The sequence below is a fragment of the Typopeltis vanoorti genome, chromosome 1, assembly GCF_054136105.1.
Source record: "Typopeltis vanoorti isolate ZY-2024b chromosome 1, IOZ_Tvanoo_1.0, whole genome shotgun sequence".
NCBI lineage: Eukaryota > Metazoa > Arthropoda > Arachnida > Uropygi > Thelyphonidae > Typopeltis > Typopeltis vanoorti.
The window spans coordinates 104,301,609-104,315,854 of record NC_143549.1 but is presented as its reverse complement, the minus strand read 5'-3'; the positions used below and the strand labels follow the sequence as shown (position 1 = coordinate 104,315,854).

At 34.5% G+C, this 14,246-nt stretch overlaps 1 protein-coding gene across 1 annotated transcript in view; it reads left to right on the top strand.

Moving 5' to 3' along the window:
* IntS8 (integrator complex subunit 8) overlaps positions 1 to 14,246 on the top strand; it is a 307,298-nt gene that overhangs the window by 31,046 nt on the left and 262,006 nt on the right. Inside the window, exons 3-4 of the mRNA XM_090392448.1 lie at positions 1,988 to 2,087; positions 9,811 to 9,951. Coding sequence (XP_090248574.1) covers positions 1,988 to 2,087; positions 9,811 to 9,951 — 241 coding nt within the window. The remainder of the gene's footprint in view (positions 1 to 1,987; positions 2,088 to 9,810; positions 9,952 to 14,246) is intronic.

Genomic DNA, 14,246 nt, shown 5'->3' with positions numbered 1-14,246 from the left:
CAACACCACCCCTATCCTACAGCCCATGGACCAAAAGGTGATCTCCAATTTCAAGAAATTTTTTACCATGTTCTGACGCTGCTTTGAGGTTACGGAGAGCACAAACCTCACCCTTCGAGAGTTCTGGAAGGACCACTACAACATTGTCATATGCCTCAAAATTATTGATATGGCCTGGCAGGGTGTTACAAAAAGGACCTTGACCTCTGCATGGAAAAAGCTGTGGCCTGAGGCTGTGGCTGAAAGGGACTTTGGAGGATTTAGACCTGAACAGGAAGTGCTGGAGGAGATTGTCTCCCTCGGAAAGTCCATGGGCCTGGAGGGGGATGAGGGAGACATCGAAGACTTTGTTGCCGCACATTCCATGGAACTGACGATGGAGGAGGTGATGGAACCACACACGCAGCAACATACTGAGGTTTTGCAGGAGATTGGTACAACCGCAGAGGCAGAGGAGGTTATCTCTTCAAGTGAGATAAAGAAAGTGTTGGCAATGTGGGAAAAAGTTTCGGACTTTATTGAAAAGAAACACCCTGAAAAAGTTGCAACTGGTCGTGCAGTGGCACTATTTCATGACACTTGCCTAACTCATTTCAGAAACATTCTAAAAGGGTGGACTATAACTGGACAGGTTTCTATTGAAATGCCCTGTGGATGAAAGTGATGAAAGCATGGCAAAAAAGAAAAAAAACTAGTGAAGAAGAAAATTAAGTTAAGCAGAAGTGAAGTGAAAGAAAAAATTAATACCATACGCTAATCGGCTCCGCCAACATCTGTTTATTTCTTTAGACTCTCTTTTACATGTATGTATGTATGTATGTACAGTATTTGGTTTTATTTTGTTTGTGTACAATATTTGTTCATTATAAATACATTATTATAAAAAATTGGAGTGGTTTTTTGGGGGATGGTACGAATTAATCTCATTTTAATTAATTTCAGTGGGGAAAATTGATTTGAGATATGAGCATTTTGACTTACGAACTTGGTCATGGAATGAATTAAACTCGTATCTCAAGGTACCACTGTACTTGTTTTAATCTTTTTTAGATACTGCTTTGATATGAGAAACTGTTACAGGTTTGTAGTTATTTAATGGCTTGTCTGATATCGTGTGTAAGGTATAATAACCTATTTATTTATTTATTAATATTTTTTAGGATTGTAACCATTAATTTCGTGTTGAAGAACTACTTTTGAAAACTGTTGAATAATTCATCAGAGAACTTCATTACAGATACTTTGCCAAAAATAATAATTCAAAAAAAATATCCCATTATGTGTATAACAATTTTAGAATGCAAGAATTTGAAACCACACTAAAAACCCAAAGAATGGAGGAAAGGAGCTTTGGAAACTTGGAAGCTATTAAATATTTGCAATACAGTTCTAGCTACATCCAACATGCCATCACATTCAAGAGAAGGCCTGATAATACCACTATCCAAAAAAAGCAATGCAAATAATCCAGAAAATTACCGAGGAATCATAATACTTTCTACCACACTAAATGTCTATACCAGAAATCTGTATGTGTGTGAACAGATAGCATATTGGCAGAACCATGTTAAAATATTAGAAGAATATGGCACATTATTAACAATTAAGAATGCTTAAGCAGAGTGAACATAAGATGGCATGGTCATTTAAACAGAATACAAGATGATGAATTTGAAAAGTGAGTATTTTAAACAAACATGGTCATTAAAAGTCTGAGAGGATGACCAAGATATGGATGAGTTTGATGCAGTTTTAAAGTTTTGATGGTTAGTTTTGATGGAGTGTTTTAAAAGATTGAAATGTGAGATTTAATCAAGTTAGAGACTTGATTAAAAAAATAATAGACTAATTGGAAAGTTGTTGATTGGACACTAGTCATAAAATCTTAATTGTGCTAGACTGTTACAATATTTGTTACCTCCCTTTCCTTGAGAGTATATGTCAGAAAGTAATACTAATTTTTTGCTGCTTTTTTATATTTATTTAGCCAGAGAAGAAGTAGAAACTAAAAAGATGCAATCATTAAAATATTTAGCTCTTCAAGTTGGAGCATATTTGAAATGGAACCTAGATGCTTTTGAAAAAAAGTAAGTAGTGTTTATCTGATTATATGCAAGTATGTGGTACTTTTATCTGTTCCTTTCTATAGTATTTCATAATCTGAAATTATCAATTATTGATTGTTTTCAGTAGGAAAGTTGAATAAGAATTTTTAAAGTATTGCTTTTGTTTCCCCAGGCATCCCTTTCACCATCAGGAGAAAGGGATCCCTATGGTTTTAAGAAGAACACTTAAAAGAAACATAGTGTAAACTAAAGAAATACTGGACTACTTCACAGCATTTTAATATTTCTTTCTTCATGATGGACTTCAACATCTCTGTCATGCCTCTAAATCATGGTATTATATTTACATGATATCTGATCACCTTGGTTCTATAGAGAGGAGTTTAGTAGGTTGTTTGCAATTATTGGATGTGTAGAATGGTTGATTTGATGTTCTGATAACATGCAGAGCTCCATACAGCTAACACCAAAATGAACAGTTTCAGACCCTTCAGATATTAGCTCCAGTTTCAGTATTTAGATAAATAAACTTCAAATAAAAGTTGCTAAAACAATTGGATTTTGGACTTTTCAGATGTTAGTTTAAGTTCAGTGTTTGAATAATAGACAACAGTCCAGTTGATAGCAAAACAATCAGTTTTCAGACTTCTCAGCTGTTAGGTTGGAGTATACAACTGGATAACTGGAAGCTCATAATCTATACAAATGCAGTAGATTCCAGATTATTTGTCCATGAATTAATTGGGGAAGCCAGTTTATTGGAACAAGTCTAGAAGAACAAAATGTGAATATGACAAGAATTTGCTTCGTTTATTTGGGACACAATACTGCTTTATTGAGCCAGCCAGCAACCTTGTTGCTAGCTGGCTCAATTGATGTATTTGCTTCAAAAATTTAATGCTGATGATATACCAGGTCTGTTTTCTTGCATATACCATGGCAAATGGTTTTCCTGTGGTTTTCTATACTATTTGTATCTAAAAAAGCAAAATCAAGTACCAGTATTATCAAATATGTAAGAAAACTGGTAATCAGAAGCAGTTAATTATTGGAAAAAGTGCCAGACATCGATGTTCTAAAGGGATTAGAATGGAGAATTTGCTAGTTCAGTGCTATGCTAACAAAAATGTGTGGATGACATCTGATTTTTTTAAGAATTGGCTGAATTTCCACTGTAATTTTTTTTTTTTAATGAAATCTTAATCTTTTACAAGCAGTACTGTTTATGGCCAATAGCTGGCATAGAATAACCAGCATAATCATTCAATAATGGTTTACTCACTGCGATTTTAAAAATTCAATCATAGATATGCCAATAATGATAATGACATCCTTTAAAAGTGAAAAGTTGACAATCTTCAAAACAATAATGAAAACGAAGATTAACAAGCAGTGATGACAGCACAATGGTAAAAAAAACACTCAACAGGCATGCAATCAGGAATACATATCCATCTTGAAGTAGAAAAAGTCATCAAAAGCCTGAAATGTGGAAAGGCAGCTGAAGTAGATGATGTTCAACCAAAAATGCTCAAGTATGGAGGGATAAAAGTCTTACAGTGGCTGCACTGCATAGTTCAGAAGGCCTGGACAGAGGGATGAATTCCAGATGATTGGAGTCGAGCTCTCATAGTACCCATATATAAAAAGGGAAATAAAACTGAATGTGAGAATTATAGATGTATTTCCCTAATGAGTGTTCCTGGTAAGATTTATGCAAGTATACTTGAGAAAGAGAAACGGGTGAGAAGGATTGTGGAAGAGAAGCTTGGTGAAGAACAAGCTGGATTCAGGCCAAATAGAGGCTGTCAGGATCAGGATCAGATTTTCACTTTACGACATATAGTTGAAAAATCATGGGAATATAATAAAGATCTGTATTTAAGCTTTGTAGATTGGGAAAGGGCATATGACAAGGTGCCAAGAGAGAAGCTATCATAAATGCTACAGTTATATGGTGTCAATGGGGACATTATACCAAGCAATACTTATTCTTTATTTGAGTTGTAAGTCAGCAGTTAGAATTGAAGGAAGTACAGGAAGATGGTTTAATATTAAATCTGGTGTCAGACAAGGATATGCAGTATCCTCTCTGTTATTCATTATCTATATGAATCACATTATGAAGAAAAGTGGTATTGAGCCTGATATCAAAATTGGAGATGTTAATCTCAACTCTTTACTTTATGCAGACGATGTTATACTCGTAAATAAATCGAGTACAAATCTGCAAGATTCCCTGACTAAATTGAATAACTGTTGTAATAAATTTGGTATGAAAATCAGCAATAGCAAGACAAAGATAATGAAAGTAGACAGAAGCATCGAAAATGTCAACTGCATTGTGAATGGTGAACCTGTAGAACAAGTAAAACATTCAGCTACTTGCGCACGATTTTCAGTGAAGATGGTAAATTAAAATTAAATATGGAAATAGACAATAGAATCAACAAAGCTGGTATGGTAGGAAGTCAACTGAATAAATTTATATTGAATAAGAGAAAAATCAGTTAGAACACTAAATTAGCTGTATACAAGACAGTGCTCAAACCAATTTTAACAGATATGAGAGTCCTGAGAAAGATTAGGGGCATGAACAGATGGCATCAATGGCAATATCATATTAAAAACGAGGATATTGGAAAGAACTTGACCTTGTTAGCATTCAGAAATGCATTAGCAGAGCTAACCTCAGGTGGTATGGTCACTTAAACAGAATGGGAGAGGAAAGATTAGCAAAACAAGTGTTTCTCTGCCAGATTGGCAAGAAAAAGACCCAGAGGAAGACCAAGTTATAGGTGCATTGATTCAGTAAGAAGTGCTTTAGAAGACAGAAATAAAAGATCTGATAATGTTAGTCTTGAGAGGTAACAGATTGATTTGTAGAAAAATTGTAGATAGTAAGTTAGTAATGATGTAAGTTTTTCATGTAGTACTATCATCTCCTGTACACTCCTTGAGGGTACATGTCAGGAATTTGATAGTGATGATGATGATGAGATTTTACAGATGAAATTGTGGAGGAAATTGTAGCAGAACATCAGAAGAACATGAAAGTGATGAGGATGATCCTCCCAAATTTGAACTAGTGACTAACCAGATGCTATGAAATTTATTTCTGGATTATATCTATTGATAGCTATCAGTATGCTGCAAGTAAAAGAAAGAATAACTATTGAATGCAGATGATGAGAGGTTGGCAGATGTAGAAGAGGTTGTTCAACTTATGAGTGCCCATTTTAACAAAATGGGCACTCATAAGCATCTCTACCTCTTCACTGGATGTAGAAACTCAGGTGGACGAAGAGACGGTATTAGAGCTGTTGCACAAACAATAATAATTCAGCAATCGAGACTGATAGTATATCAACATGGGTGCTAAAAGAGTACTCAGCTGAACTGGTTATTCCTTTGACCAGGCTATATAATTTGAATCTCAGAACAGGGAATATTCTGCAGGAGTGGAAAGAATGTATAGTAATCCCATTGCATAAGGATAGTGCAAAGACCAGTGTATCCAACTATTGACCAATCAGTATCTCAGGAGTAGTGGTGAAGATTTTGGAAAAATTGGTTAGGACTTGCATTCAGAAATGGGTTGGCAGAGAATCTCTTCATTGCAATGAACAGCATGAGTTTACTAAGGGGAGGTCATGTTTTAGTAACTTGCTCACATTCAATAATAATGCTACCATTGAACTACACAAACGGAATGGATACACCATTATACTCTTGGATCTTGCTAAGTCTTTTGACAGAATACAGCATGGTAGACTGTTGCATAATTTGGAGAAAATGGTTTGGGTTATAGAATATTAGCATGGATAAGAAGATGGCTGACTGACAAATATCAACGCATAAATAGGCTTATGTGTTCGTCACACATGTTGAATTGGATTTAAAAGGTATTGATGCGAACACAGATTGATAAGAAAATAACTATTTATTAACTTAAAAGCTAATATTTCGCTGGTATTATATCCAGCATCTTCAGAGCACACAGACAAAGTTTGTTACAAATGCAAGACAACCACAATTCGGTGTAACAGTGAGGCTAGTATAAGTAATTGGAGATGCAACACAAGACTAAAGTCCTAATACGGCGGCATCTAAGTTTAAAAAAAAAAAAAACAGTAGTCCAAAGTTTTGAAAAAAATATAGTAGTCCAAATAGTAGTCCTTGAAAGTTTTGAAAAAAATAAAATAAATAAATATTAACTTGGCCTTAGGATGACTGTCTCCCAATCTTTGGTAGATTTATACAGCCATACTTGTTAAGGTTTGGAGTATGTTTTAAGGCTTCTGTTGATTCCAGGAACAACCTCTCTGACTTGTTGAAGCTTCTGTGCAGTACGTTTGTTTTTCCAATCGATCCTGTGTGCTGGGGTATCCAAAGCATGGTCTGCTAGACCCAACTTGACATAGCGAAAGTGCCGGATATATTTTTTGTGTTCAAATTGATATTTATTTATTTTTCAAAACTTTCAAGGACTACTATTTGGACTACTTTATTTTTTTTTAAAACTTTGGACTACTGTTTATTTTTAACTTAGATGGTGCCGTATTAGGACTTTAGTCTTGTGTTGCACGCTGCAATTACTTATACTAGCCCCACTGTTACACTGAATTGTGGTTGTCTCACATTTGTAACAAACTTTGTTTGTGTGCCCTGAAGATGCTGGATATAATACCAACAAAATATTAGTTTTTAAGTTAATAATTAGTTATTTTCTTATCAATCTGTGTTCGCATCAATACCATTTAAATCCAATTCAACATGACAGATTATCAAAAAGTTATATATGGGAGAAGTGAGTTTTCAAGATTTGAGATAACCAGTGGTGTACCACAAGGATCAGTCCTTGTTCCATTGTTATTTAATCTATATGTTAATGACATGGGGAAGGATTTGACAGGTGACATACAGCTCTTTGCTGATGATGTAAAGATAGGTAGTGTAATTAGGAATGCAGTACTTACAGAATTTTTTTAATAGGCTGGAATTGTGAGCATGGGAAAATGGATGTCAGTAAATGCAAAGTCATGCACTTTGGTGTGATTAAGATATCCAATGCTGTATTATATTGGTGGAATTATGCTAGAAGAAACTGATCAGGCTAGGAATCTTGGCGTATTAGTAGATAGTAAGTTGTAGTTCAGGGGTCATGTAGCAAATATTGCAAATACAACTCAAAAGATAATTGCAATGCTGAAATAAACTTTCATATGTAAAGATATGGATGTCATTTTTCCTCTTTACAAGACCTTGATAAGACCTCACTTGGACTATTGTATGCAGATCTGGTCTCCTGGTTTCTGTTGTGATTCTGATATAGTGGAGGCGGGGGGGGGGGGGGGGGGAGTGCTAAAAATGATATCAGGATTGTGGAATACTGATTATGAAGATAGATTGAGAATTTGTACACTGCAGATGATGTACACTAGCAAACAGAAGAAAGAGGGGATGATATGATTAAGACTTACAAACTTCTGAAAGGATCATACAGGATTTCAGTTGATGCAGTTTTTCATTTTATGGAGAGTGGAGAAAGAACAAGAGAGCATCCTTGGAAGTTGAGAATGAATGGCTAGTTTTTCTCTCGCAAAGTTCTGCGTGATTGGAATGGATTGTAAATGGATCTTGTGTGTGCGTGTGTGTGTGCAAGCAGTGTGAATGAATTAAAGAACAAGTATGATAGATGTGTCCTCCCTTGATGAGTCTCTGACACTCTATAGGTCTCTTTTAATAATAATTATTATGAAGGAACATCATTAATTGCTAAAAACTGTAAGCATGTTTAATATGCATAGAAATGAAATTATTTTTATGGCAAATATTTTACTTTAATTAAAGCTGATTATTAACTTAAGAAAATTTTTTTTACAATTTTTCACATTATTTCAGACAGTAACATATCCTGTTAGGGTTAGGTACCAAGAGATGGCAGCACTTGTTTTCGGTCTCTTCATCGGTTGCACTTATAATTAGTGATAGTCATGAGCCACCAATCTCTGATTATCTGTTGGGACAGATCGAACTGCTCACTCAGTCTCCAAAAGCTAGATAGGGTTTAAAGGCTTTGCCTACTGATATTTATGTATAAGGCTATAATTTTACTACTCATTAAACAAAAAACTTATTTAAACTTATCTTTTGTCTCTTATGCATGTACACCTTTTAAACTCTTTATGTGCAACTCTGCGTGATTAGATAGCTGCTTAGTTGGGCCCAATTTTCCAGAATCCACTATACATAAATATATAAATCTTGCATTTCAAGTGGATGAATGATGGCATCCACTTTTTTTTTTTTTAGGCAGGGAAGGGAGACATAGTGTATCTATGAAAATACTGTAGAACAGGCATAGGACAGAAACAGAACATCTATAAAAAGTTATTAGAGTTTAAATCCCAAATTCATCTTAGGTTAGATGAATTTGGTATTTATATAGCATTAGAATTTAAACAGGTGAGAAGTAGTCTTGAACAGAAGAGGAGGCTAAGAGGATATAGATGTGATGTTTATCCCAGGAAAGGCTAGAGGTGTACTCTAGCCTTCATCAGGTTGACTGATGAATATTATCATAGGTAAGAAATGAAGTGAGATCTTTCTGATGAGAACACATTGAAAAGATCCAAGTTTAAGCAAAGCTTTATATTCTGTGTTCCAACTTGAAGTTAATTTCCCATTTCCAATCAGTTCCATTGTGAACTGTCCAGTTTGTAAACCTAGTGCATGGTTTTGTAACTTATGGGTTTATTTAACATTAAATGGGTAGTCAGCCCATCATAACAAATCCCTCTCCAAACTGCAGTACCAGGATATCTCTTTAAATCTGTTTTCTTTTGACCTGCTTGGCATTGGAAGCACATGTCTGACTGGCATAGCAGTTTGGATCACTGAGAAGCACAAACTCTTCCAACCTGATTAGGTGGAGACACCATCAGAGGCAACAATTAGCTCTTTCTTTCTCTAATAAAATAATTAATACCGTGTATGTATGAAAGATCTCTGCTAGTTTATACTACCAACTCACCATAGTGAACTCATACAAATAGTTTGTTATAATGAATTTCTTTTCGCATCATGCTTGTGGAATCTAGTTGGGGCTTTTCGATAGTTTGTTGTAGGGAACCAGTTTGTTATACTGGTGTTTTCTAGATTGAGAATCAACCATATAAAATGGAATATTACCTCTGTAATGAAAAAAGCCATTGAAATAAATGGATAACAATGTAATTATGCATTTGAACACTTAATAAGAAATGTTAAAAATAATTCATTCATTGCAAATAGTAACAAAAGCTCAAATATTGAATAATGGACATGCTTCTGCAACTTTGTAGGAATTACTGAAGTGTATGTGTGCTCAAAATATAAACACATGTGTTAGCTAAGAATAAAATTGAGTATACAAACTTCTAAAACATGCCTAAGTATGTTGACATAACACACCACATCATTGTTATTAACAATATTCAGACATAAGTTATAGCTGCTATTACATAGATTATTGCATTATTGGCTAATGTGCATTAACTCTTTAACATATAGGCACTGATCATACACATGACATAATGGCTGTACATTTTATTTAATACCATTTCATTATCCATTATGAACTAAACACTATAGATAGTAACATGCTTAAATGACATGTCGCTTCCTCATCCTGTCCTCTTTTCAATCGTTAATATTGTTACATGTAATTATGAAATTTTATAACAAGCATTTATTTTTTCAGATTGCCTTTACCAATGCAGCATATGTTGCTTACAGAATTGCAGAAGATTATAAATGGTGCTGAACTTCCATCAGAAGTTCCATTACAATTAAGTGAAATGTCTCCTGATGCTCGTTTTGCCCATATAATTTATAATTGCTGGTAAGTCAATCAACTTCTCTTTCATATTAAATTTTAACCTTTTTTTAAGAAAGTTACATTCTAAATGTTAGACTTTTAATAATCACGATTATTATTGATGGTCAAACATTTAAAGATAAAAAAAAATCATGAAATGATAAAAGCTAAGGAAATATGGCTGGAATCTTCTGTTTTTCTCATTTCAGAATTAAAAGCAGATTATAAATGCATATATGTAAACTAAAAAAGTTTGTCTTTTATCTCTTGCTGTGATGCAGGAAATCTTCATAAGTGCTGTTCAGATGTGTATGATTTAGCTGGTCTTATATGGGATCTTTATTTGGCTCAACCTAATTCAAACCAAATTACTGATCTCATATCATTCCTTCCTTTATAATGCTTATTGTCTTTTATCACTAAAACTAGAATCACATTGTTGTTATTGTCATTACAATACAAGCACATCGATTCATTATGTTTATTAACATGAATGAATAAGTGAAGGTTGCTTTTAGTGGGACATTAGGAAAAGAAGGCTATGTATAGAAACTGACAATATCTTGTTGTTTATGCCTGAAAAGCAAGACTTGAAGTGCACAGAATTTTTAACATGGGAGACAGGCATGTTCAGTAATGAGAGTGAGCCCTTGAACTAAGTATTTGGCCAATTTATATGTAAAGAACCAATGCAGTCAACTGTAGGTCTCAAAGGTGTACTATGTATATTTTTGTTAAAAATACACAGAAACATATTAAAAATATCAGTGCGAATGCAGCAGAGGGACTAAATCTAGAGGAGAGCTAGGATTATATGGTTTAAAAACTTAAACCATATAATCCTAGCATGATTTTAACATTGTTAAATTTATGTTGTTTTTGTTAATTTTTAATTTTTGTTATATTTACCTATCTCGGACCTTACTAAATCTCTAGTTAAATCTTCAATTATTCTACAGGCTGCGGCAATGTAAAATGACGTCAATTTGATATATACCTTTACCTATCTAACCTTACTCACTCACTTGTCTCTCTTAAGTCTCATTAATTCCTTACTCATACAAATCTTATTATTTCTCTATCTGTTGGCTGCTATAAACATATTGAATGATGGTATACACCACACTGTTAACAAAGACACTGCTTCAGGCTAGAGCCAATCCCTTTGTTATAATTCTGGTATCAACCCCATTTCTAATTTTGGAAAAATTTATTTGTTAACACTGCGCCATCCAAAATTATTAGACTAGAGAAGCTTCGTCATTTGGGAGAAAACACTCAGAATGGCACAGTATTCATACAATCACTATTCCAAATTTCACCAAAACTTATGTGTCTTAATTTTATTGCAGTCGTGGCTATCCCAAAATTTTGATTTGCACAGGTTCTACTTTATGAGTGGTGCATTGAGAACATAGATCAAGCAAGTTATTAGGTTGACAAGAAAAGATTTATTCTTTAAAAAATACAGTACAACTACTGATAATTACTTCATCATCATCATCAAATTCCTGACATGTACCCTCAAGGGGTGTACAGGATATGATAGTACTACATGAAAAATTTACATCATTACTAACTTCCTATCTACAATTTTCCTCCAAATCAGTCTGTTACTAAATTTTTTACTTGTCAAGACTCCAACATTATCAGATCTTATATTTCTATCGTCTAAGGCACTTTGTACCGTATCAATCCACCTATATCTTGGTCTTCCTCTGGGTCATTTTCCTGCCAACCTGCAGAGAACAATTGATTTGCTAATCTTTCCTCGCCATTCTGTTTAAGTGACCATACCACCTGAGATTAGCTCTGCTAATGCATTCCTGGATGCTGATAATGTCAAGTTCTTTCCTAATATCCTTGTTTTTAATATGATATTGATATTGATGCCATCTGTTCATGCCTATAATCTTTCTCAAGACTCTCATATCTGTGGTCTCTAGTCTTTGGTCAAGTGTTTTACTTCTGACCAAACTCTCAGATCCATAAGTTAAAACTGGTTTGAACACTGTCTTGTATACAGCTAATTTAGTGTTCCGACTAATTTCTCTCTTATTCCATATGAATTTATTCAATTGACTGCCTACCATAACAGCTTTGTTGATTCTGTTGTCTATTTCCATATTTAATTTACCATCTTCAGTAAAAGTCGTGCCTAAGTAGCTGAAATGTTTTACTTGTTCTACAAGTCCCCCATTCACAACACAGTTGACATTTTCAACAATTCTACCTATTTTCATTGTCTTTGTCTTTTTAATGCTAACCTTCATATCATATCTATTACAACAGTTATTCAATTTAGTCAGGGAAACTTGCAAACTTGTAGCGGATTTATTTAGAAGTATAACATCATCCGCATAAAGCAAAGAGCTGACATTAACATCTCCAATTCTGATATCATGTTTAATACCACTTTCCTTCATAATGTGATCCATATAGATGATAACAGAGGGGATAATGTACATCCTTGTCTCACACCAGATTTAACATTAAACCATCACTCTTCCTGTACTTCCTTCATTCAGTTCTAACCGCTGACTTACAACTCAAATAAAGGCTAAGTATTGCTTGATATAATGCTCCATTGACACCATATAACTGTAGCGTATTAAATAGCTTCTCTCTTAGCACCTTGTCATATGCCTTTTCCAGATCGACAAAACTTAAATGCAGATCTTTGTTATATTCCCATGCTTTCTCAACTATTTGTCGTAAAGTGAAGATCTGATCCTGACAGCCTCTATTTGGCCTCAATCCAGCTTGTTCTTCACCAAGGTTTTCTTCCACAATTCTTCTCAACCATTTCTCAAGTATACTTGCATAGATCTTGCCAGGAACACTCAGTAGCGAGATACCTCTGTAATTCTCACATTCAGTTTTATTTCCCTTTTTATATATGGGTACTATGAGAGCTCTACTCCAATCGTCGGGAATTCGTCCCTCTGTCCAGGCATTCTGAACTATGCAGTGCTGCCACTGTAAGACTTTTATACCACCATACTTCAGCATTTCTGGTCGAATATCATCTACTCCTGCTGCCTTTCTACATTTCAAGCCTTTGATGGCTTTTTCTACTTCAAGTATGGATATGTATTCTTGACTGTATGCCTGTGGAGTGTTTTTTACCACTGTGCTATCACTGCCTGTTTCATTTAGCAATTATTTGAAGTAATTACTCCATACTGCAAGGATATCTTTTTCTCCTGTTTTCATTTCACCTTGTCATCTCTAACTCCTTTTATAGCACTCTTTCCTCCATTTCTAAGCTTCTTCAACAACCTCCAGAATATTTTATCACCTTCTTGATATTTATTTTCTATGTTCTTGCCAATGTCCTCCCATGACTTTTGTTTAGCTAGTTTTACACAGTGTTTCGCTTTCTTACATTTGTCTCTGTATTCTCTAAAAGCACAAGCTGACTTATTTGCCAGGAAATTTTGATATGCTTTCTTCTTTTCTTTCACTGTCTCTCTTTAACTTCCTGTCTCCACCATGGAGTTCTGATTTTTTTTATCCTTACAGACATCCTCACCACATTCCTTTCTGGCTGAATCAATCAGTGTTTTCTTCAGGGCTTGCCATTGAATCTCCAAGGTTTGGTTCATGTTCTCAAACTCTTTCATTTTTTCTTGAATAATGTTTGTGTATTTTAGTCTACAGCTCACATCTGAGAGCTGCTCAACTTTTATTCGCTTTAAAACTTTCTTACATGTTCTTCTTTTCAATATAAAATTCAATTTTATCCTGTTCAAGACTAAATGGTGATCATTTCCAATTTCAAATTCTCTGTACACTGTAGTGTCCTGCACCAGGGAGAAACATCACTATCAACAATTACATAGTCAATGAATCTTTTCTTATTCCTTGTGTCTTCTCTCTATGTGAATTTGTGCACATTTTTATGTTGGAACATGGTGTTAGTAATAACCAGTCCATATCCTAAGCAGAAATCCAACAGGTATTTGCTATTATTATTAGCTTTGCTCTTTTCTCCAAATTTTCCCAATATATTTTCGTATGTCTGACAATCATTTCCTACTCTGCTATTTAGATCCCCAACAAGGACAAACTTTTCCTTTTTCATTGTGACAGTTGCTTTCTCTAAAGCCTCAAAAAATTCCTACCTTTCTACCTTAGTAGAGCCTTCTGTGGGACCATAGGCACAAATAAGTCTCATTGTCCAGTTCCCCCATTCTTATATTTGATCACATCACTCCATTTCAGACTCCTGCCATTCAAGAAGATTAGCCTCCTATTTAGTGTTGAATACTTTGACTACTCCTTCTTTTCCTTGATTGTCAATTCCTGAGTATAAC